Source organism: Ursus arctos, unplaced genomic scaffold (assembly GCF_023065955.2).
Source record: "Ursus arctos isolate Adak ecotype North America unplaced genomic scaffold, UrsArc2.0 scaffold_37, whole genome shotgun sequence".
NCBI lineage: Eukaryota > Metazoa > Chordata > Mammalia > Carnivora > Ursidae > Ursus > Ursus arctos.
Genome location: NW_026623053.1, coordinates 5,728,209 through 5,753,619, shown reverse-complemented (window position 1 = coordinate 5,753,619; position 25,411 = coordinate 5,728,209). Strand labels below are relative to the sequence as shown.

General features: G+C 43.1%; 1 protein-coding gene and 1 pseudogene across 14 annotated transcripts in view; one reads left to right on the top strand and one right to left on the bottom strand.

Annotated features, from left to right (window-relative positions):
• The first annotated feature begins 8 nt into the window (after window positions 1-8).
• Window positions 9-25,411, top strand: part of ACIN1 (apoptotic chromatin condensation inducer 1) — a 33,614-nt gene continuing 8,211 nt past the window's right edge. For 3 of the 14 annotated variants that reach the window (XM_048215292.2, XM_048215233.2, XM_048215281.2), the window contains exons 1-8: window positions 154-335; window positions 1,749-1,814; window positions 3,783-3,894; window positions 11,967-12,055; window positions 13,345-14,616; window positions 15,111-15,326; window positions 15,823-15,938; window positions 24,289-24,430. In XM_048215292.2, coding sequence (XP_048071249.2) covers window positions 156-335; window positions 1,749-1,814; window positions 3,783-3,894; window positions 11,967-12,055; window positions 13,345-14,616; window positions 15,111-15,326; window positions 15,823-15,938; window positions 24,289-24,430 — 2,193 coding nt within the window. In that variant the 5' untranslated portion in view covers window positions 154-155. Of the gene's footprint in view, window positions 336-1,748; window positions 1,815-3,782; window positions 3,895-4,295; window positions 4,416-11,966; window positions 12,056-13,344; window positions 14,617-15,110; window positions 15,327-15,822; window positions 15,939-20,812; window positions 22,512-24,288; window positions 24,431-25,411 lie in introns of those variants that run through there. The other 11 variants (XM_048215318.2, XM_048215345.2, XM_026486433.4 and 8 more) reach the window with 6 other exon arrangements.
• On the bottom strand, window positions 12,306-12,877 carry LOC113246002 (60S ribosomal protein L27a-like; annotated as a pseudogene).

Below are 25,411 nucleotides of genomic sequence, written 5' to 3'. Positions count from 1 at the left end.
AGGGAAAGAACTGATTGGTGCCGATGTGGGGACGGAAATTCCCGAGCAGTTCCGGAGGAACCCGGGGAGTTCTGAGTGGTAATCGAGGGGTTGACTATGGCAGTGGGCGGGGTCAGCCCGGTACGTTCGAAGGGCGTTGGCGGAAATTACCGAAGATGCCCGAAGCCGTCGGGACGGACCCGAGTACCTCACGCAAGATGGCGGAGCTGGAGGAGGTGACTCTGGACGGGAAGCCTCTTCAGGCGCTGCGGGTGACCGACCTGAAGGCCGCACTGGAGCAGCGAGGCCTAGCGAAGAGCGGGCAGAAGAGTGCCCTGGTCAAGCGGCTCAAAGGGGTGAGAAGCCGGCGCTGCCGGGGTGTCGGAGGGGAGCGGACCCGGTAGAGACGAGTCTCTGCCGCGGCGCAGGCGCAGTGTCCGGGCTCCGCGCGAGCTCGCTCAGGCCGCCAGCGCGAGCCTCCGGATCCGCGCGCACGGTGGTTGGTGAGGCTCGCGCTGGAATAGAGATAGCGCCGGTTCCCGCCTTAACGGCAGCGGCGCGAGCCCAAAATGGGAGGGTGCGCGCTACTCTCCCGGAGTGTCTTAAGCTCCTTCCTCCTTCCCCCACCCCCTCCTTGTTTGTGTCTGTGGTTTCGGCGCATGCGCTGCAGAAGGAGTTAAATCCCACTACTACCCCCGGCGTTGCTGGCCTGAGGGGGGCGAATTGGGCTGGGTCGGAGTTAGGGGTATAGTTGGGCGGAGGGGTTAATGGGGTTGGTGTCGGTGTTAGTGTCCGGAAGAATAGGATTGGGATAGAGTAAAATGTCTACCTGATTAGATTAGGAGGTGAGATGAAGAGAAACCGTGATTTGAAGGGACTTGGTTATAGAGGGGTGTATAATTTATAGGGCATCCAGAAGCAGTTTGGGCGGATAAGAGTTTGGTGCATATTGGTGGGGGAGGTGGGGCAGGTTGGTATATGTTGGGGGTTTTGAATCGATTTGAGTATCTTAGGGTGGGATCGTCATGAGGTGGGTGGATTTGTGTGTTCAGATTTGGTTTAAAGGGAGGGAAGATGAGGATGTCTTGGTTTTAATTGGGGTTAATTAGGATACATGGCCTGTAGTGCAGATTAGGGCTGGGTTGGCTCAAGGGTTAAATTGACAGACCGTTGCCTCTACAGAAGCTTACGGTTTCGTGTGTGGATTGGGTCAGCCATAGTTTAGAGTCTGTGGTCATTTTGTTCTCTAGCCTCCTTTCTGAAATTTTTATAGAGTTGATGAATCTAGGTGTCACTCTGTTGGAAACAATACAAGTTCACTCAAGTAGATCTAGTCCTGGGTAACTGACCAAGTAATTCAATCAGGCCCAAACCAGCAGCCCCGTGTTGGTTTCCTGTATTTGAAGCTGACTTGAGTATTTGAAGTCATTTTACCTGCATGGCCAGATTTAGAAGGGGCATTAGTCAGAAGTGCAGGAGATAATAGGGACTGTAGTACTGGTTCTGTCACTGTCACTGATTTTATTACATATCCAGGTTGGTGATTTTCTCCATGTGCCTGCATTTTACGTTTGTACTTTTGGGAGCAGTAACCATGGCTACTTTTAAGGGTCTTCTGAAGATGAATGAGAATTAGTAAAGGGCTTTTAGGTCCCTGGAAAAGAAGTACAGGTTAAGTGTGTATGGTTAGTCATTGCATTCAATGAAGAGATGGGGTGGGGTGGGGGTTTATTCCCTTAGATTCTGACTTTTGCCCTTCTCTGTACCAGGCTCTAATGCTAGAAAATTTACAGAAACACTCAACACCCCATGCTGCATTCCAGCCAAATTCCCAGGTAAGAAAAAAAGATTCATTAGATAGGGTGGCCTCTTTGGATGCACAGACAGATGGAAGGACATAATGATGTACACTTGATGCTTAATTCCTCACCAGTATTTTCCTGAGTTCCCTGGGTTGGAAATTTCCTCATACCAGGACAGTTGAATTCTAATAAAGAATTCAAGAACCGAATTAGAAGAGCTAGTAATTAATTTCTGATACTTGCAATGGTATGTGCAGAAAGATGTGGCTCCAATTGATTAAGTGTAGTGCAAGAATCTGAAGTCATTTATTTGTCATTGATTTGGGAAAAGTAGTTGATGTCTTTGAATGTAGATGTGAAGTAGACAATCAATAAGGAGTGTAAGAAAATACTTGCTGATCAAGAACTCTTGTGTTAACATAGATTTTCCAAGAATTCAATCCTTTGGAAATTATCCACCATCACTAGTGTTAATGCTAACTATGCAAATATCATTAATTCCTCTGTTACTTAGGGCAAGAAACTTAACCTTTGGAGGCCCTGGATTCCTCAGTTGCTATGTATAATATGAGAGAAGTTTGGACTATATCTATAGTTTTATAACTGCTCTGCTTTGGTTTTGTAGAGCTGCTTTTGGGGGCTTCCTGGGGAGATAACCTTCCCAAGTGAGCAGGCGTTCACATTCCCCTCTTAACTAAATTAGATCTACTTTTATCTGTTTTGTATATTGAGTTTCAGCTTAAGATTTCTTTAGAAGAAATCATTCCACAGTTTTAAAAAAATTAGATTTTTAGACTTTGTGATCTCATAAGATTTTTTTCAGCTCTTAAAATCCCCTCACTATAGTGTGTTACTTCCGTAAAGGATAAATCCAGGTCTTCGTTAGTGCAGTGTTGTGCGGCTCTCCTACTAGGTGAAGTCCCAGGATACTGTGGAAAAACAAGAGAGCCTTCCTACTCCCTGGTTACCACTTAATTAAGATATAATCTAGTCAGTTTACAGATGTTTAGGTAAGTATAAGCTTAAGAAACTGCGTAAGTTAATCAGTTTGTAATTATATTCCTTTTATTCATTGCATTTTAGGCTTTGAAGCTTTGCTTTTATTAACCTAGGATTTTTGCAGCAAATGCATATGCTCTCTAATACATGCAGCCCACACTTGATCAATGTCCGCTGAATACCAAGAGACTCATCTCTATTTTAGGTGAAAATAAACATTTACCATGCTTAGGAAAGATGACTAAAAACATAAACAATATTTATTCAGGTTTTTAAATTTTTTTGGAGTTCTAGTAGGACTTGCTAAGCAAGAAGGTTCTGGGAGGAGGCCTTGTGAAGAGAAAACTGAAAGACAGAAGAGTGCTGTGGGAGTCTGTGTTGCAGGAAAAAAATGGGAAAGGGGATTAAGCTCCTGGATAGTGTTACCAAGGATTTCTTCCCACCCAAAGAAAGTGGAGTTAAAACTCTGTCTCAGTGCTGAACAGACATCCCTTTTCTTAATCTTTTGCTGTCATACTCTAAGTACTGTACTTGAATTTGGAGATGTTTGACAGAATGATTCCTGGATAGGTGGAGATTGACCTTTTTTATCAACAAAAAATGACCTAGTATGATCTAATATTTTTTCTTTTCAGTTGTTGTTATCACGAAAAGGAAAATTTAGATTATATTTAGATAATATTTTAGATTAAAATTTTAGATTAAAAGACATAATTTTACAGGAATTTTGATTTTAAGTTATATGGGCATCGCTGGTTGGGAACTGAATATTTAAAATAAGAAATTATGTGCAGTTCCTCTTTTTGCCATCTTTTATGAATCACAGGCTTCTTTATTTTGGTCCTCAACATAAGAGTAGCTTAGAAGAGGGCCTTCCAACATTTTGATTATCTTTCTTGGGCTCAAATATAAGGAGTAGACCTTTGCTCCGTGGCATCTTCTTCCTTGTGTTTTCTTGGTTTGCTTTCCTTGACTTTTCTTTTTTCCGTGTCTTCTACACAGATTGGCGAGGAAATGAGCCAGAACAGTTTCATAAAGCAGTATCTGGAAAAGCAGCAGGAGCTACTTAGGCAGCGTCTGGAACGTGAAGCCCGAGAAGCTGCAGAACTTGAAGGTAAGCCCAGACTGTCACAAGGAGTTTTTCATTCTTACTCCTGTCACTGAGCAGATAGGTCTGTTTAGGCAATTTCTGGAATAAGTCAGGCTGAAACTGCTACTTACTTGCTTTGGTAGTTAAGCCAAGTGAGTTGTTTATTTACCTTTTGTTAGGGAAGAAAACACTTAATTTAACTGTTAGAAGAGGATTCCTGCCAATAGGAAGAATTATAAGTAAATTAAGCTACCCTTTAAATGAGGTAGATCTTAATCCCAGGGAGTTTTTCTTTGTGTACAGTGCTCTTTTTAGTATATACTCGGTGTCCCATGACTTTGCCTGATCTCCTTCACTCCTCTACATATTCCCACATGCTTAGCCCTTCACTCCCTCCCTGCCCCGACCCAATCTGTACTTTGCAGAAGCTTCAGCTGAGTCGGAGGACGAGATGATCCATCCTGAGGGAGTGGCTTCCCTGCTGCCTCCTGACTTTCAGAGCAGCCTGGAGAGACCAGAGCTGGAGCTCAGCAGACACTCGCCCAGTACGTATCTCCCTCCCCACTGCGCTGTTTTGTCAATCCTGCGTAGTTGGTGGGGGGAGGTAGTTAGGCCTCCTTTCATGCTAAGCTTCCATTAGAGTCCCAGGGAAATTGTGACATTGATACTTCACATCTGTTTTTCATGGGAATTATGTCCTTTTGGAAGTCTGCTTTCATCTGTATGTCATGTAACCCCTCAGAGTGTTTTACTAAGGCAGTATGATGTTTCTTCTCGTCTGTATCTCTTTAACCTCCTCTATCTCTGAATTGAGCAGTGGTCACAACTGTTTGTCATCTCTTCACCAGTTGTATAGATTACCTATTACACATCCAGTCATCCCCCCCAAATGGGTATCTGCTGTAGTTTATTAATTCATTCAACAAATTTTTGTTAAGTGCCTGTTGTATGCCAGGCACATGCTACGCACCAGAAATATAGTAGAGAAAAGACAAATCTCTGCCCTAATGAAACGTATGGCCTAGCGAGGAGATGGACATTAATCAAATTATTATATAATTAGTTACCATCGTGCTGTGTGCTCTGAGAGGCAGTGCAGAGTATCATGGGAGCATGTTACAAGGAGCTCTAACTCACTGTGTGGAGTTGGGTCAAGCAAGATTATTTTTTTTCACATAAAAATTAAGCACCCAGTTTTGTGTAGTATTTCAAGCAAAAGTCTATAAATGCAGCCTTTGTCTTCTAAACTACCTAAGATGGTATGCTTTTAGGAGAACATGTATGTAAGATACATGGACAGTAGGTACATCTGTTAAACCAATGTGTACATTAAAAGTATTTTGAATCATTATTAATGTTAATGGTCATAGGGAAGGTGATCACTCCATATTTAATTTTTAGAACGTGTAGAAGTTACTGGCTCTTCTGATTAATGTAGAATTCCTTTTTTTTTTTTTTTTTAAGATTTTATTTATTTGAGAGAGAGAGAACAAGCATGAGGGGGGAGAGAGGAGGAGGAGCAGAGGGAGAGGGAGAAGCATATTCCCTACCAAGCAGGGAGCCCGACATGGGGCTCAATCCTGAGACTCCAGGATCATGGCCTGACCCGAAGGCAGACCCTTAACTGACTGAGCCATCCAGGCACCCCTAGAATTCCTTTCTGAGCAAAATTTTTAAGATATTTAATGGTAGAAGAAAAATAAGTTTTTTAGAGATCTCTTTTCTCCTCAAATACAAAAGTAGCAGAGCCTCAATTGATCCATTTTGCTCCTAGCACTCTTTTCCCTGATTGTAAAGCCAGGAGGAAGGGGAAGATTGTTCTAAATTAGTTTGTTAGTGTTTCTTCTCAAGTAAAAGTCAGTCCAGAAAATATTTATTAAATTGCTGCTATATTCATATCTCCATGCTAGAGTATATGGGGAGTTAGCACTTTGTAAAATCTTTTCAGGAGAGAGAAGATGATCGCACATAAAGCCAACAACAGAAGATGGTGTGTTGTAAAGTGACATATAAGGGGCGCCTGAGTGGCCCAGTCGTTAAGAGTCTGCTTTCAGCTCAGGGCGTGATCCCAGAGTCCTGGGATCGAGCCCCACATCAGGCTCCTCCACTGGGAGCCTGCATCTTCCTCTCCCACTCCCTCTGCCTTTGTTCCCTCTCTCGCTGGCTGTCTCTCTTTCTCTGTCAAATAAATAAATAAAATCTTAAAAAAAATAAAAAATAAAAAAAATGATATATAAATAGTGCAAACACACAGACCATAAAAATGCAGAGTAAAAGTTCTCTGAGGACTAGAGTGATTAGAGAGAGCTTCATGAAAAACGTGTGATTTGAGCTGAGCCCTTAAAAAAATGTAGGATTTGAATTGGTCCAGAGGAGACAAGAGAGCATTTTTAGGAAGAAACAAAAACATAAAGATAGGGATGAATGTGATATTTTTAAAGGAGAGGTAATAAATCTAGCCAGAGTAAAGTGTTCTTGCCTATTCAAGAATAGTCAGAGGAACAATTAAAAAGGTACATTGGGATAATATTGCAAAGAGCTTTGAATATCAAGCCAACAAATAGGAGATGTTTTATTCTAAAGTAAGGGAGAAACCATTGAAAATTCTTGATAGGAACATGATTTGATGAAGAACTTTATTTAAAAAAAGAGAGTCTCTCTCAGTTCTAAATGTAGTTCGAAATGGAAATGAAAAATGGATCCTGAAATAGAAATAAGGCTTCAAAAGCAAATAAAGATTTAGAATAAAGGTAACCAGCCTCTTCAGTGCTTTTTGTCCTTAGTGGGACTCTGCCTGTGGCGGTAATTGGTGAAGGAGGGGAAATGGGTAGAAGAAGAGAAAAGATAGAGGTGAAAAATAAATTAGAAGAGGTGAATGTAGTAAATTGTAGAGTAACTAAGAATTGCCATTTGTTCTCTTCAGTGTACCCTCCCTCTGCCATAAACTTTCTTACCTCTGATCTTGGCTAGAATATGAATATCGTAGGTGTGGTACAAAATTTGGTCAGGGCCCTAAATGGAGTGGCAGCTGGGAGTTCTAGCAGTGCTTAGTTGATCAGTGGTAACGCCTGGAGTTTACCCAGAAAACTAGATTCTTTGAAGATGTGCAGTGTTAGTCTTCCATAGGCCAGTAAACTGTTGGGATGCCAACTTATTTGGATGTTTTGGGGGTTTTTTCTTTAATAAGAATTTCATTAAAGGAAGGTTTTTAGTAACAGTTTGCCAGTCAGTAGTGGCACCTGAGGATATTTTTTTTGTATTAAACTGTTTTTAAGAATATGGCTTCCTGGGCCCTACCCCAAGAATCTCAGGGAATGTGAGTCCCTGGGACTCTACATTTTTTAAAAGTCCCCTAGTAGTTAGTTCTCTTAATCAACTCAGTTTTTGAATGACTAACTGAAAGAATAGTTTCTCAGTATTGTAATTAATCAGGATCTTTGGCTTATATTCCAGCAACCTCCTGTTTATGTGCTGTAGACAAAACCTCAAATAGGAAGAACTGGTTTATAACATCCTTCCTGGCTCTTCTTCTTGACTTCTCTCTGTACCACTTTCTTCAGATTTTTCTAACGTGTTGGGAGACCGTATCCACCCTCCATAGTCAGAAATTGTCTAGACTCGCCTCTAGATCATACAAAAATCCTTATTGCTATTAGTTAACTATTTCAAAAAGAGTCCAATCTAGGAAAATTAGTAGGAAAATAGAAAAACATTTAAAAATGGGTATCAGTGTACAGATTCTTCAACAAAGGTATAGCTCCAGGGGATCTTAACCAGCCTTTTGCTTATAGGGCATATAGTCCTCATTCCTTTTTCTCATATTAAATCTGGAAGCTGAGATAAGTTACTCAGCTAACATGAGTCAGATTTAGGGTTGGCATCATTGCCAGGTCTCCATTCTGTTAATTCCTGCTTCTTATTTATATCCAAGGATTTGTTTTCTAGAATGAAGAAATTACTTTCCTCTGTGGCCCTTATTAACATTCTTCACTTCTCTACTGTCTAGCAGCCTGAAGCCTTCTGACTTTGGAATCTTGGAAATCTTATACTTACCCTTTCTTTTCAACTCCTGAAATATATTTCTTAACTTTAATTGGCTCCACCGTTTGTTAAAGGTGCTCATTTTCTACACATCACGTATTATTAACATCTGGTTTAAGACACTTAATGTGGCCATGTGCCCATAACAGAAGATGTCACCTTTCCCAGAAGCTTGTCTGCATCACATCAGTTCCTTACAGGGAGCTAGAAAGTGATTCCTCATTTCTTCTTTATCTTGTTTTTTCTTCTTTATATTTTGTGTTGCTTACTAAGTTCCTGTTTTACGTCTGAGGGTCCCCTCCAGTTGTCATTTTTTTGGCAAAACAGTCATGACCAAAACTTTCTGAATAGCCCACATCTCTTTGATGACTTACTCCTAAGTGCTTCCAGAGAACTAATCATCTAGAACCCTGGCACTGCTGTTTTACAGCACCCAAACAACATTATGACCCAATAGGATAGCATTCAGCTTCTATTTGCTTGTACATACCTAATTTTAAAATCACAACTCTAGAACTGTTTGACCTGTTTAACACATTTATCTCTGACCAACTTCATAAAACATGTCTTTTTCCCACTCCTTAAAAATCACATTTATTTATTCAGAGTGTATAGGTGCTTACAGAGAGCTTGTTATTCACCACAAAGCACCTTCAGTATGGCTTTAAATATGTGCATATAACTCCTGTTTTTAAATTAAAAAGAAAACAAAGAGAATGTTTCTTAGATAGAACTTGCAGTGATAGGGGTGCCTGGGTGGCTCAGTCCATTAAACATCTGCCTTCAGCTCAGGTCATGTTCTCAGGGTCCTGGGATGGAGTCCCACATTGGGCTCCCTGCTCAGCAGGGAGCCTGCTTCTCCCTCTCCCTCTGCGAGCTACTCCCCCTGCTTGTGTGCGCGCACTCTCTATAAATAAATAAAATCTTAAAAAAAAAAAAAGAACTTGCAGTGATGAAAGCCAGTACTTAGGATGCCTAGGCCTATGAATTTTACCTATTTGTAGGATTTGAAGAGTATATTTTTTCTCCAGAAGATAGGAATTTATCCTTTTAAAAATACTTATTTTCTTATTACAAAAAGTAATATGTATTTATTAAAGAAAATTTGGAAACACTAGGAAAAAAAGTTTTTAAATCATCCATAGTCTCACAAACTAAAAAAAACCTCACTTGATATTTTGCTGTATAATTTTCCTCATCTTTTCTTTGTCTCTGTAAAGCTTAAAATATCTGCAATATTCAGATCATAATTGTCCCTCTGACCTAGTTAACTTTTTTATTTTTTAAGAGAGACAGTATGTGAGGGGACAGGGAGGTGCAGAGGGAGAGGGAGAGAGAATCTTAAGCAGGCTGCACACCCAGTGTAGAGCCTGACAAGGGGCTCGATCTCACGACATTGAGATCATGATCTGAGCCAAAATCTAGAATCCGATGCTTAACCAACTAAGCCACCCAGACACACACACACCCCCTTTTTTTTAAATTCTTAAGTATCTGGATGGTTTTAGGACTTTTTTTTTTTTTTTTTTTTTTTAATTTTTATAGGGGCGCCTGGGTAGCGCAGTGGTTAAGTGTCTGCCTTCAGCTCAGGGTGTGATCCCAGCGTCCTGGGTTTGAGCCCCACATCGGGCTCCTCCACTAAGGGAGCCTGCTTCTTCCTCTCCCACTCCCCCTGCTCGTGTTCTCTCTCTCTGTCAAATAAATAAATAAAATCTTAAAAAAAATTATAAAAATAATGTTCAACATGGGATTTGAATTCACAACCCTGAGATCAAGAGCCTCACGTTCTACCAACTGAGGCAGCGAGGCACCCCCAAGACATTATTTTTTAGAGCAGTTTTAGGTTCATTACAAAATTGAGAGGAGGGTACAGAGATTTCCTGTATGCCTTCTACTCCCGCAAATGCGTAGCCTCTCCCGTTACCATCCTCATCATTGTGGTACATTTTTTAAAATTGAAGAACCTACATTGGCAATCATAGTCACCCGTGATCCATAGTTTACCTTAGGGTTCACTCTTGAGTTGTACATTTTGTGGGTTTGGACAAATGTATAATATATACCCATCATTCCAGTATCATACAGAGTATTTTCACTGTTGTAAAAATCGTTTCTGCTCTGCCTGTTCGTCCCTCCCCCCGGCCTCTATCTTTTCTTTTTTTTGTTAAACGACAAAAATTCCTTCTTCATTTTATACTTGTAGAGGAGCTTTATCTAAAATTGATGGAAAATAATTTTCTTTCGGTTTTACTCATTTTGTAATTTAACCTATTCCAGATTATTTAATTATGAAATTATTATTATTATAATCACATTATTTATTGATTTCTTACAGATTATCCGTCAGTGTTTGCTAGAGAACCTGGCCTGTTACTATATATCCTAACCATAGATCCTATACACACACCCATAATGCAAGTCTCTATTCACTAACCCAGATATGAAATGGTATATATTTAGGGATCCTGTGAGTGAAGTGATCATGGAGTAAAGTTTTACAAAGTATGTGCAGTCTTTTAGTTCATTTTACGTTTCTTCTTTTAATTACAGAAGCAAAGACTAATTCATTTTAGATTTTGGGATACAGAAATAAGAAGACCTTGGGTTAGAGCTCACACCATCTGTTTTATTTGCACCAGTTTAGCGTAGGACATGGTTTTGGGCATCATTTAAGCTTGTTGTACTATATTAAAATTGAGTCCAATCTAGCTGAGTTAAGTATCTGGAATATACTCATCTTTAGGCTGTTTTCTAAACTGGTTCTCATCAGTATTTGCACTGGTATTCTGTGTAATATTGTAATACTGGTAGGAAACTTAGAAATCTTTCAGTCCATCTCTGCCTTTTTCTTGGTCAAGACATTTAGACCCAAATTGGTTGGTGTTTTTTTTTTGTTTTGTTGTGTTTGTTTTTTTTGTTTTTTGGGGTTTTTTTTAGAGAAGAGTGAGGTCGCTGGCAGGAGAGTGGGGAGGGGCAGAGGGAGAAGGAGAGAGAGAATTTCAAGCAGGCTCCATGCTCAGTGCAGAGGCCAATGCGGGGCTCAGTCTCAGGACTCTGAGATCATGACCTGAGCCAAAATCAAGAGTCAAACGCTTAACCCACTAAGCCACCCAGGTGCCCCAAGACCAAATTGTTTAAGTGATTTATGCACAGTTACCTTCCTTCATGGAATGTGAATGAAAATTTTTTTCCAGTTTTACATGGAGTTATTATTTGAAATGACCTAGATTGGTAGTTTTCAAGCTTTCTTGAAGTTATATTTCCTTTCAAAAAGAAATCTCACCTTGAGCTCTATATAAAAACATAATTGAGAGGGCCCATTTCTGAAGCCCTGCCCAGTGGCTTGAAGTAATTTCTAGGAACTTTGGGGCCTGAAAACAGTTCATTTAAGTACTTACTTCATGAGATTGTTCTGGTTTGTTAATCATCATATTTTGTTCAAAACTAGTAATGGTAGCAATAGGCAATCCAGAAAAATGGTGACAAAACATTTTATAGAAATAAGTGCACTTTGTACATTTCTGCAAGACAGTTTGAAGCCCCTGGTAGTTATGAAGCTCTGGGTGGTTATTTTATAGTTATTTGAGTTATTTGTAATATGTGAATTGGCTCTGAGATACTGAAAATATTTCAGACGTGCACAGCAGGAATTGTTAATAAGACCCTTAGAACTTTATTTTTCTTTATTTTCAAGATTTATTTCTTTCTTTTTGAGAGAGCGAGCTCGCACATGCGAGCGGTGGGGGGGTGGGGCAGAGGGAGAGAGAGGAAATCCTCAAGCAGACTTCCCCACTGAGTGTGGAGCCCAAGGGCAGGGTTCGGTCCCTGGACCCTGAGCTCATCACCTGAGCCAAAGCCAAGAGTCAGACGCTTAACCAACTGAGCCACCCAGGTGCGCCCCGCCCCCAGAACTTTATATAATCTTCATCATAGAAGTTAAAGAAAGTAATACAGATATGTATTGACCAGCTCATATGCTATGATTGAATTTTAGAAAGCATCCTTGAATGAATGTTTATGCCATGAATCTGACTTGATTTTCTTTCATTTGGTAGGAAAAAGCTCCTCTATTTCTGAAGAGAAAGGTGAATCTGATGATGATAAACCAAGAAAAGGAGAAAGACGGTCACCCAGGGTCAGACAGGTAACTCCAATACTTCTTAAAGCATCTGTCAACTTCTTTGGGTACTGCTTTGGCTATCTCCTCCTCTTCTTCCTCCTCAGACTTTTTCAGAGATGGCATCTCTTTAGATTTCTGTAGTCCTCTTCTTTCTCCTCGTTATCTCATTTTGGGTTTGTTTTTGGGGGGGGGGTTTTGTTTGTTTGTTTGTTTTTCTTTTTGTTTTTTTCCAAAAGCACTTATTGGCATTTAATGAACCTCCCTCCACGTGGCTTCAAGCTACCAGGACACAGTGCCCCCCAGTCCCCTTCATCTTCTCAGCTCTTCTACTAAAGAACTTGGCCTTCACGATGACAGGCTGTTTGGGGAGCTTTCCCTTCCCCTAAACTAGATAGTAGCCTGACTGTCCCACGTCAGGGATAGGAGTAGCTCCAGTCTTGTTTCTGGAAGCATATTTCCCCGTGTCTGCTCACTGACGAAGGTCTGCAGTTTGTCAAGGTGGACAGAAGGGCAGAAGCTCTGGTTCCCCTTTAAGTGCTCATGCCTTGTACCAAGGTTTCCCAAGTGACCTGGGTGATATTTGTCGAAGTTGATCCTGTAATGATGCGTGTCCCCAGCATTACCCTGGCCTTCTCTGGCTTCCGGTGCTTGCTGATGCGGCCGTGGCTCAGGTGGCCCTGAAGTGTCCGAGTCTTCCTCAGTCTGGATGGCACGTGGGCAGCCTAGACAAAAGAGCTGTTTTTTGTTTTTTAATTAGGTCTGCTCAGATTTCTAAGCAAATATAAAAAAATTAAAACTTAATTATGAAAGCTGACAGGCTGGTCTGTATTCCTAAAATACATTCATTATTAGAAAAGATACAGTTATTCAATTAGAACTTTAAAGCCATAGGATACAGTGTTAAGTGAGCAGAACACAAAAGTGCGTCTGTGGTATGATCATGACTGTGGAAAAGAAATGATGGGAAAAAAATTAAATATACCAAAATGATAAAAATAATTAGATTAAGTGATGATAGGTCAGTTCCCCCACCCCCTTGCCACTTTCTAGACATTTAGTTTGTATTTATTTTTAAAGCTTGAAACTAAAAAATGAACTAGTAGCCGTTTCATTATTGTATTCCATTTACACCCTATTTTGATCCCCGTAAAATCTTGGTCACAGGTCATGCTTGTTTACAGCCACACTTGTTGGTGTGGATGCAAGCCTGTATCATTGAGTTTCTCCTTCCTATGGGTATCTCCTGTGATACGTTTTTCTTCTGTTAATAGTGAGCAAATATACTTGGATCCATTGTATATCTTTTCTTTCAGGCAAGAGCAGCTAAACTCTCTGAGTGTAGCCAGGTGGCTGAGGAGGAAGAGGATCAAGAAACACCTTCCAGAAATCTGAGGGTCAGAGCAGATCGAAATTTGAAAACAGAGGAGGAAGAAGAAGAGGACGAGGAAGAGGAAGAAGAGGAGGAAGAAGAAGAGGAAGATGAAGGACAAAAATCTAGGGATGCACCAGTCCTGAAACAGTTTCAGGAAGCAGAAGAGGGGGAAGAGATGCCCAGAGCAAAACCAGAGGAGGTGATAGATGAGAGACCCCAAACCATAAGATCCCAGGAACAGGAGGGGTTAGAGAGAGGAGGAAGAGTCACAAGGTCCCAGGAAGAAGCCAGAAGAAGTCATATGGCCAGACATCAGCAGGAGAAAGAAATGAAAACAATTTCTCCCCTTGAGGAAGAAGAAAAGGAAATAAAATCTTCAAAAGGCTTGGAGGAAAAATCAAAGTCCCCTTCCCCTCCTCGACTGACTGAAGATCTGGAGAAGGCCCCTCTTGTGCTACAACCAGAGCAAAATGCCAGTGAGGAGGAAACTCCCCCACCTTTACTTACCAAGGAAGCATCTTCACCACCACTTAATACACAACTCCAGAGTGAAGAAGAAGTAGAGCCCATGGAAGGCCCAGCTCCCCCTGTCCTCACTCAGCTATCTCCTCCTAATACAGATGCTGAGGCCAGGGAGCTATTAATATCTCAGCATACTGTCCAGTTGGTGGGAGGCCTGTCTCCTTTGTCAAGTCCTGTAGACACCAAAGCAGAATCTCTAGCAGAGAAAGTGCCAGAGGAGAGTGTCCTGCCTCTAGTTCAGAAAAGCACACTAGCTGAATGCTCAACCCAGAAGGGTCTTGAAACTGAGTCAGAAAAGTCTGCTCAACCATTCCCTCTTAAAATCGAGGAATTAGCACCGGCCAAAGGGATTACTGAGGAATCTCTGAAACAGCTGTCTTTGGAACAGAAGGAAGGTAGAAGGGCTTCTCATACCCTTCTCCCAAGCCACAGATTGAAACAGTCAGCTGACTCCTCCTCAAGCCGGTCCTCCTCTTCATCCTCCAGTTCTAGATCAAGATCTCGGTCTCCTGACAGCTCAGGCTCTCAGTCTCACTCATCTCCAAGATCCAAGCAGAGAGATGTATCTCGGGCACGTACTCACACCAACCCTCGTGGTAGATCCGAGATGGGCTCCCGATCAACATCAGAGTCCAGGTCTCGTTCCCGTTCCCGTTCCCGTTCTCGTTCAGCTTCAAGCAACAGCAGAAAAGTAAGTGTGGGAGAATCCTGGGTGCATTGATGTTTTGTTTGTATTCCAGTGTGTTTCAACCCCAGGAGAACCTATTATAGTTTCTGGCAGGAATGGGAAAAGCTTCCTTTACTCCCCAGGTCAGTGATTACTTTCCCATCATTTCTGAGTCTAATTTTTAATTCATTGATCCCTAAATAGAGTCCTTTCTCATTTTTTTGAGTCCCTTCGATTCCAAAGTTGAATCATTTACCCATCTTCACTAGACTGTAAACTTGAAGATATGGACGTGCCTTTTTATGTATGTATCCTAGTATTCTAGCATCTAGTTGGGATTTAATAAATAATTTCCTGAATGCTCTAGGAACTTAAGGAGATCACGAACTCAAAGAGGATAAACATAGGGAGAGAAGGGCCCAAAGTATTAAACCAAGTCAGTGGAAGTTGGGAAACTCAGTGACATACTGAATATATACCATATAAAATAATTTGCCTTATGTGCTTCATTTCCTTAGTCTCTGAGCCCTGGAGTCTCCAGGGACAGCAGCACCAGCTACACTGAAACCAAAGATCCCTCTTCTGGTCAGGAGGTTGCAACTCCACCAGTGCCACAACTGCAGGTCCTTGAGCCAAAGGAGAGGACTTCCACCTCATCCTCTATCCGAGTGAGGCGTTTGAGCCAACCTGAGCCAGCTGAAAAGCATGTGACCCAGAGGTTACAACCTGAGCGGGTAGGCTATTATGCCCCCTCCCTAGAAGGAGATGGAGGATTAGGCATGATTTTCCCTTTTGTCTTAACTATAAAACTGAAGGGTCAATCTGGATAAGTTTCAATAGAAATATAGATGGTTGGGGGATACCTGTAAGATTCCACTGGTCCAACTCCCTGGTCCCTGAAAGCTCTATATGAAACTAGGTGGCAGGGTTCTCATGTCCAGGGCTCCCAGGGTCACTCCGACAGAATGTCTCCTTTTTTTCTGCTCCAACGGAAGTCTTTTCTCAGTTCTCTCAAAAAAGAATTCTAATAAAATGATTGCTGGCATAGAAATTCTTTAAGCAATATTCCATTCCACTTCTAAACGAAAATAACAAAGATCTATAGGGCTAAGTGTGGAGCTGCTACTGCGTAAGTCCTGCTCTGCCTTTTACCAGCTCCAGGTTAAAGAAAAGGAACCAAGCAGATTTAAGTACGTTGCTATGGGTGTTCTGCTATGTTTGTCCTGACAGGGGAGCCCAAAGAAGTGTGAAGCTGAAGAGGCAGAGCCACCAGCTGCCACACAGCCCCAAACCTCAGAGACCCAGACCGCTCACCTACCAGAATCAGAAAGGATTCATCACACTGTGTAAGTAATCTGTCTCAACTGAGGTATAACAAGGAACTGGGGGTGTGGAATAGTTCTTTGCTCCCTGGGGTTCTTTGACTAAGCAGTCCTACTTTCCTTTTAAAGCAGAAAGGCAGAGCTTTATCTGGACAGAGGCTAGGCTTCAGGTGTTATGTTGAGGGCTGCCACTGGAATTCTTAAGGTGTACTCTGAAAAGTGGTGGTTAGAGCATAAGGAAACCCATATCTGGAATCATCTGACCAAAATAGTTCCTTTAAGGAGCAGGTAGCAGAGGCTTTGATTTCCAAACTCAAGGCGGTGTAAGGGAGTTGACTGAGGGCATCTTAACTCAGTCTTTAACTCAAGTTTACCGGCTACATCTGAGCCTGGGAACACAGTTTAATAAAGAATAAAGAATATCAAGAGTCTACCAAGAAAGGCACAGGAGGGTGTTGTTTTTGAGTTTCTGTTGTTTTCCTTGGTTATTACCTGTCTTTTTATTAAGCACAGTCTTAGTTCTTACTGGACACAATACAGCAAAATATGAAGCATGTATCAGTCACGTCAGAAGTTTGTTATTGGGCCGCTAAGACCTTTGGATTGATTTTTACCATTTACATAATTAATGTGAGTTTTTATTCCTTATATTTAGTTCTAGAAAAATACAGGTAAGAACAGGTATATTATTCATTCATTATTCTGAGCTAGGTACTATATGTTAAGAAGCCATTGAACGCAGATTCCTGGCTTTAGAGTCCCATGGGAAATGAAAAGCAAAACATTGTGGAAATACTGCTTAGCTTTTAGACATCAAGAATCCTGTACTGCATTTACTGCTTTATTTTTTTTTTTTTTTTTTTTTTTTTTTTTTTTTTTAAAGATTTTATTTATTTATTCGACAGAGATAGAGACAGCCAGCAAGAGAGGGAACACAAGCAGGGGGAGTGGGAGAGGAAGAAGCAGGCTCATAGCAGAGGAGCCTGATGTGGGGCTCGATCCCATAACACCAGGATCACGCCCTGAGCCGAAGGCAGACGCTTAACCGCTGTGCCACTCAGGCACCCCGTGCATTTACTGCTTTAGTGAACATCCAGTGTAGACAGTTGGTCTAAAGTTATTCTCTGTGGGTTTTATGTCATTTTAACACTAATACTACCAGTATGATTTTTTCCTTTATGTAAAAGTCTAATAATTTACACTTTTCTGAGAGCTTCAGACTATCCTTACCTCTGATTTTGGAGGGTGGTGGGCAGGTGACATGATTTATGATCTCATTTCCTTATGACTTTAATACTAGTTTTATACTCCTTACTATCTGTATAGTTTTTCTTTGGGATATACGCTTGCTACTGTCTAATTCTAATGGTCTTGCCTCTGCTGCCATCTTGTGGCCATTACGTTTTTGGTTTGAAAGTCAAAAGTTCACTCTACTTCCTTTGAAAAGTTTTTGGTTTTCCCTTTTGGGGTGGGTACATTATCCTTTGGAGAGGGTTTTTCTTCTAGGACCATAAAGTGAAAACCCAGCGGATTCTGGAAGGTGTTCAGGATTCCCCAGCTACACCATCGATGAGGAAATGGGGTGACACCTTCCCTTCCATATCCATCAACCAGAGATAATACCTGCCCTCCCCTACCCCATCCCATGGGGGTACAGCATGTCCTTTGTATAATGGCAGTTTTGAAGTAGGTGTTGACAACCCGCTAGTAATTGGGACTGAGGAACTGCCTCCTATACACCTTGAAAAGCAAGTAATTTTCTAAAAAGGTTTTGTTTGCCCTAAAATTCGGTTGGTCTGTGAGATCCTGGCAACAAAATGGCACTTGGTGCTGTTCTGAAACATCTTTATTTCTGGACTTTAGTCCAGGGCAAATGAAGCTTGGAGTCCTGTACAGAGTGTTTCTCCTCACGTAAAGGTGCCTTTGATCTTCCATTTTATGACTGAGGTAATCTAGTCACATTGATCCCAAGAAGGTGATAGGCAAGTGGCACCTTGGGCAAATACTGAGACTGTCCATTGTTGCCTAGGCAAGCTTCAGTGGAGCAGCCTATAGGGGAGAAATGCAGTCTGAGCTCAGGAGTAGCTCACACACATCCCCTTTACCTACTTTCCCTCTGCCTGTCTTCCAGATGGTCTATTCAACAGCCTAATAAAAAGACATGCCCAAGGGCCTAAACTCATAGGCTATTCTGGCACCGGATTTGGTAATGAATCTTTGAGAGGTTTACCTACATTTCTGGAAGCCCTACTGCATCTGATTCACAACAGTCCTCCTAGTCTTTCACCCCTGTAGAGTCCCTAGTTTTCAGCCTGGTGACCTCTGGAGCCCCTGGCCAATTTTAAAAATGGGATCAACAGTGCTAAGTGGAAAAGACTATTTGTGGCCTAACCTTGGTTTTCCTTTCTCTCTCAATGAGAGACAGAGCTAGGGCCTGTTGATTCAGTAAAGTGTTAAAAAAAAAAAAAAAAAAAAAGACTTCAAGGACCTGTCAGCACCTGGAAGAGATTGCCTAACTTTTTTTGTGCTTTGTTGAATCCATTCTGATTCTGATTGTGCCCTGAGGAATTCTTAATTTATGAGGTAAGGTATCTTGTCATTGCTTGGAGCAGGAATTCGTGAGCCCTCAGTCCTATTTCAGTTGAGCCATGTTCTAAAATCCAGTCTTCTGCCCGCTATGGATATAACAAAAGTGTCTTCATACAGCAGAAAATAATGCTACTCTGTTTTTACATTAAAAAAAAAAAAATGGGGGGGAAGAACTTTTGTGTGAGCAACTATATTATCTGGCAATAGTTAATTTTTCCAAATACAGCCTTCCTGAGTACACAACCCTTGCAGGCAATGGCAGCTTTGGGCTTTTGGCTTATTATGTTTAGTTGTCCTTTTGCCTGAGTATGAGGAAGAAAATAGTCCTTTAAGCCAATATGACAATGTAATGGTTACTCTGCAGGGAATCTGTAGTACCAATATGCCAGATAATGCATAATTTTTAAAAGTAGAATTTATTATCATCAGTAGCATTTGCTTACTGAGGAATTGGAATCTAAGGACATACCCCCAAAATCATATCATCCTTGGTTATCTTGAAACTAGTATGCCCCTGCGGTATTCTATATTTAAGTCTCACTGCCTGAGAATAGTCACTTCCCACTATTTCATATCAGGTCTTCAGCTCCTCATGAATTTTCTACAGTAATTAAAATTCAAACATACACGCCTGTAGAAATTTCCTTTTCTGTTAGTTCCTCTGAATCTTATTTAGATATGAACTATAATGTGATGTTGTCAGGCTCCAAGTAGTTCTCTCCTTTTCTTCTGGGCTGCAAATGCTTTGTATGCTGTTCAGTTATGGATAGAGAACTCCCACCCCCAAACCGCCATACAATTTCACAGATTTCTCAAAGATATCAGAAATATTTGTGCAGGGGCATCTGGGTGGCACAGCGGTTAAGCGTCTGCCTTCGGCTCAGGGCGTGATCCCAGCGTTGTGGGATCGAGCCCCACATCAGGCTCCTCCGCTATGAGCCTGCTTCTCCCTCTCCCACTCCCCCTGCTTGTGTTCCCTCTCTCGCTGGCTGTCTCTCTCTCTCTGTCAAATAAATAAATAAAATCTTTAAAAAAAAAAAAAAAAAAAAAAAAAAAAAATTTGTGCAAGAACTTAAATGTGGGAAGGGAGATGTCTAGATGCCTTTTGCTTAAAAAGGACTCAAAAGCTGCATGGTCCTCTGACAAGTTGCTAACGAGGCTTTGGGACTGGCCCTGCAAATAGATTTGAGTCCTTTTGGGGGGCAGTTTCAGGGATTCCTTTTTTTCTTATGAAAATAAAGTCTTAGGAATCTTGGATCCCACAGAATTGTTTGTGGGGAAATAGATGGCACAAATTCACTGGGTCTTAAGAAGGCCAAGGATAATGTCGCAAAATTCTTATTCGTGAAAAAATGAGAATTTCCAATGAAAGAAAATTTCTTCCTCCAAGGAAGCTGCTTCTGGAGAGGCATATTGGCAGCTGAAACTATTTTAGGACAATTGATGGATAGGGAACATTTTTAGAGGATGCTGGAAGGTAACATTCTTTGTGAAGTAACATTCTCTGTGGGAATTCCATCTAAAATAAGAAAATTTGGGGGTTCTTTTTGGCTCAGGTTGGTAGAGCATGCGACTCTTGATCTCAGGGTCATGAGTTCATTTTTTTTTTTTTAAGATTTTATTTATTTATTCGACAGAGATAGAGACAGCCAGCGAGAGAGGGAACACAAGCAGGGGGAGTGGGAGAGGAAGAAGCAGGCTCATAGTGGAGGAGCCTGACGTGGGGCTCGATCCCGTAACGCCAGGATCACGCCCTGAGCCAAAGGCAGACGCTCAGCCGCTGTGCCACCCAGGCGCCCCAGGGTCATGAGTTCAGACCCCACATTGGGCATAGAGCTTACTTTACGAAGAAGAAGAATAAAACTTTTAGTTCAGCAAGCAGTTATTAAAGTGTCCACTTGGTACATACAATGACACCTAATTCAGAAATATTTACTGAGCATTTCTTTGTGTTAGGCCCTGAGCTAGGGATTAAAGGATGTAGTCCCTGACCTTGAGGAATCCTGCAAGGTGAAGGTGAGGGGCAAGTCAAGCAACGGTCATTATACAGAGTGATGAGGTCCTTGCCGAAAACCTGTCAAACCAACTACTGAATGCTTTCGCATCAGGGAAAGCGCAGTTCACTCTTTGAGAAAACTCAGAAAAAGCTCCATAGGTGGTGTCAAATGAGATAATGGCCTGTTAAATGTGCATGTTTTTATGCATATCCTTACCTTGACTTGGAGTGTTGTCTAAGCCAGACTTTTTTTTTTTATAAAAAAAAATTTTTTTTAAGATTATTTATTTATTTATTTGACAGAGACAGCCAGCGAGAGAGGGAACACAAGCAGGGGGAGTGGGAGAGGAAGAAGCAGGCTCCTAGCGGAGGAGCCTGACGTGGGGCTCAATCCCAGAACGCTGGGATCACACCCTGAGCCGAAGGCAGACGCTTAACGACTGTGCCACCCAGGCGCCCCTGTCTAAGCCAGACTCTTAGGGGCAAAGCCTTATTACACTGTTTCATGAAATAGGTGTTGTTGTGATCCCCACTTTACAGATAAAGTAAGAGAGACACAGAGAGGATCAAGGACTCGCCCAGTGTCATAGAATCTTGTATGGGAGCACAGTTGGGCCGTGATTGGGCCCTAGCCAGTTAGACTGCAGAGCGCTCAGTCTTACGGAGCAGACAGGGACCACCAAGTGAAAGGGAACTTGTAGAGTAATGTGTAATTACTCTAAAAGTATGTAGCATGTAGTCAGCATGTACAAGATTTTAAGCCATGGGGAGGAAAATTTATTCCTGGCTGAAAGCTCTGGTATTACAAATGACATAATATCGAGCTTTTCACTAAATCCCTTACTGCTGAACCTCTGCTGCCACTAGGATGCAGAAGGAGCACCTTTGCAGTCAACAGAGGAGTCTGAGCATCTGCTGAGTGCTTTTTGAATGGTTAGAGTCAGCTGCTTATTTCACATTTAGTCTGGTGAAGATGCCCGTGATTAATAATTTCCTTAGTTCCCAAACACTTCAGGCCCAGCAGACCTCCCCCCGCCCCGTGTAACAGCTCTCCCACTTTGGCTTCTTATCTCCTTCGGAGCCCCCACCTTGGAGCCCTTGCTCCAAGAAGTGGCCTTCGTGCTTCAGCTACCCAAGGTCTCCTTGCCCTGTTTATCCTTTTCCTTTCTGGCTCCAGTGGACCCCGGGGCAGGGTGACCTTATTAAAGACTGTGAAACAAAGTTGTCTGTCATCTCTTTAGAGACACCTCACCCCCTCTCTACTGGTAACTCAAAAAGGAGCTCTCTCTGCTGTCCTCTCCTCCCGCCATCCCTGGAGAAAGGACAGGTTGGAGTAGCAACACGTGGTCATTGCTTGGGGTGAGCAGCCAGCTAGCTACTCCAGTGATTGGATAGTGCCAGTTCTCATCCCACCTCCCCACATGAACAGCTGACTGGCTTCTAGGATCGAGGGAGGTGGGCACATAAAAAATTGCTCAGGATCCTCTATTCTCTATCTCTTTCAACTTTGGCTTTGTCGTCTTCCTTCTTTAATCATTTTTCACTCCCAAGCTCTTGCTGTTTCCCTTCCTTCTATTCTCTGGAATCTTCCAAGCAAGCAGCTGTACCTTTGTATGTCCTCTCCACCCAGCCCCCTCCCCCGCCCCCTGGGAAGACAAGGAGAGCGCACCCTTTCCCTGTGGGGTTAGGCCTCGGTAGCTGGTGTAACCTGAGAAAAGAAGGAAAAAGGCCAGGCCTATTGAGCCAGCAGTGAGCTCCCTGTGGCCTGCCAGAGGATAAGAACCTTGCTCACTCAGCGCCCTCCCTCTTCTCTTTCCCCTCCCCTGCTGCAGCAGGGCCCTCCCCCATCCGCACACACGGGCTGCTGGGTAAGTGGCAAGATGGCTCCCCTGCATGTCTCCGGCTGATCGCCGCCGCTCCGCCAATACAATAGAGCCAGCCACTACCAGCAGCCTGGCCCTCTTCCTCCTCCTTCTCCAGAGAGACCAATCCAGCCGAACTCGGGGTTTGCCGTGAGGACTTAACGCTTATCTCTTAAAAGCCAGATCTATTTTAGCCTCCCCTCACCACCACCACCACCACCTCCCCTTCCATTTACCATTTTTTGGATCCCCAGTTGCTGCATCTCGATTTTCTCTCTCTGGATCGGGTGGCTGGGGAGGAGGTGGTGGGCTCTTGGGACAAGGAAGGTGTTGTGGTTTTTTTTTTTAATTTTTTAGGATTTTTTTTGTTTGGTTTTTGTTATTTCTTCCATTCCAGAAAGGGATAAACAGCACTTCCAGGGGGAGAAAAAAAATCATGTTATCAGAAAGCAAAGAAGGGTGAGAGCTTCACATTTCCATGTATCCCTTTTCCCCACCGCTCTAGCCTACCTCATCTTCCTTCTCTTCCCCATGGCTTTCATTCCGTCTTTTCGTTTTGGTTTGTTTTCAGTCATTCTGCTTTCCCCCTTTGTCCTTCCTGCCTGTTTTCTAATTGGCCCAACTTGCCCTCTCCGTGTGGGAAATAGGTATTTTTTGGATAAGTCTTTTCTTTAGATTTAGGCAGTTGAATCGCGTGTTTCTGTGGGGGCCGGTTAGCTGGGGGCACAGTTCCGATTTTCCCCTCCCCCTTCCCGTGCATCCCTCCCTGCCTGCTCTGGGGAGGCTGTTCTGACCTCTGAGTGTCAGTCAGCCTTTTGGGAATGCTGAATTTTCTGGTGGTGGTGGTTATCAGCGTGGGGAGGCTTGGTTTCCCCTCTCCTGGGTCTTAGGCCCCTGCTCATCTTAATTTGATTTTTTCCCCCCTAGTGTTTGAGTGGTAGTGGGAGTGAGATTAGAGATAGAAGTTAGGGATGAAGACACAAAAAGGAGATGGGAAGATAGTTTATCTGAAGTGAATCTCTGGAATTCATTGCCTGAAATGGGAGCTAACTTGTGTGATTCAGAGAGGGGGTGGGGGGATTCAGTATTTGTAGTGGGGGGGGGGGATACAGGGTGTGGGGGAGGGTGTGTCCTGACTGGGAGGCCTCCTCTCTTTATCTCTTGGAAGTTGTTGGAATGAGGGAGTGGGAGAAACTGGGCGAAAGCCGAATGTAAGAACAATTCCTACACCTCTGAGCAGGTAAAAGTAGCCTGATTCTCTGAGCTTTCCAACTCCAGCTTTTGTAATTTGTCCTTTTGGATGGGAAGGTCCTTACTGAAGTTTGAACCCTCGTCAGCCCTACTTTCCCCGCAACCCCCTCCCCCGCCCAATTTCTCCATTCCTGTTGTTTCCAGATCCTCTTGGTCGGTAGGCCTTATTAAGCAGTTGATTATAAACACAAGGTTGGGATCACTTGCCACAGCCATTCTTTCTTGTCTTCTTAAGCAATCAGGCTTCCCTTAATTTTTCATGCAGTTTTGTTAAAGATGCCTGTGGCCAGGGGATAGGGAGGCCATAGGGTTGTGGGCAAATCACAGTCACTTTTGAGGGACTGTGTTCAGAGGAGTATGTTTCTCCTTTCCATGTAAAAGTACTCTGGTAAATTACCTAAAAACAGTTGGGAGTCCTGACCCCACACGTCACAGCTTTATTCCATCTGGGCAGTGGGTGGATGTGGTTGCTGCGATCTGTGCTCTTCTCCCAAGGAAGACAGTTTCCCAGTTTTCCTGTGTGGGCAAGGTCTCTAGTCTCATCTGAAAAGCAGCCCTCCCAACCCCACCTAAGTGATGAGGCATGGGGGTTTCCTGACCCAAAACTAACGTCTTGCTCTCTCTTCCCCTTGGTTCTCTCCTGCCCTTCCCTCCCTACCTCTCCCCATACTGTCAGTGAGGAGAAGGAGGAAGTGACGATGGACACAAGTGAAAACAGACCTGAAAATGAGGTTCCAGAACCCCCCGTGCCTATTGCAGACCAAGTCAGCAATGATGACCGCCCAGAGGGCAGTGTTGAAGATGAGGAGAAGAAAGAGGTAAATTTCCAAGCCACCTGTTGGGGTGGGTGGGCAGGAGCGGGCCTAGGGGAAAGCGTAGACCACTTTGGTGATCCCTCTTACACAGTGGGATAGCTTAAAGAAGGGGATAGGCAGACTTGGATCAGGATAGGGCCAAGGGAGAATTCGCTGGTTTAGCAAGGGAGACCCCTTGTGATGGGGACAGGGCTCATTCATTCCTCTTTCTTTGTTGGGGAAGTAGAGCAGTCCAGACTCTTGGAAGTTTGTAACTAAAGGAAAAGTCAGTTAATGGCCCTTTATCCAAGACCCAGGCCCAGCTTTCCCTGCTACCCTCTCCGAAGCGTCTCCCTGTGGTAACTTAGCTTTCCCTCCTTTTTAAAAGCCTGTGGGAGCTCACCGCCATCTAGTGGGCTTTGGTGATTCTGAGCTGACGAGCCCTGCTGAGGAATTTTTGTTCCTCCTCTGCCCTCTAGCGGTCATATTGCAGAGATGTCGCTACTTAAGAAGCCAGCACTTGGGGTGATCCCAAAAGCCCCTTCTCCGCACATCTCAGATCCCTCTAGTTCCTTTTTTGGCATATATGTTATCTTGTGTCCTGCACCCAATTCAGGGGGCTCCCCCCATCAGAGCCAGCGAAGTCTTCTTGGCTCTTAAAGTAATAGAGAAAGGATTAGCTGGGTTTGGGAGTGGGGTAACAGGATGGGAGGGACTGTCGTGTGTGTAGCCTTTCTTTGGTGTGTGTTGCGGGGGTGGGGGCCGGTGAAAGTGATTTGATGTGCAGAATATTATTTATTACAAGGTCCTTCTTCCCCGTAAAACTTTGTCCAAGTACCTCATGTACGGTAATCCGCCCGTAAAATATAACCCTGCCCAACTGGCCAATCGCTGATGCCGCCTCTTCCTCTGGACCCACCCGCTGCTACTGAGCTGCCCAATCAGAGCCGAGTCTGCTATCCAGGTGTCTTGGCCAGAGGGGGGCATGTATATGGGATCCTGTGA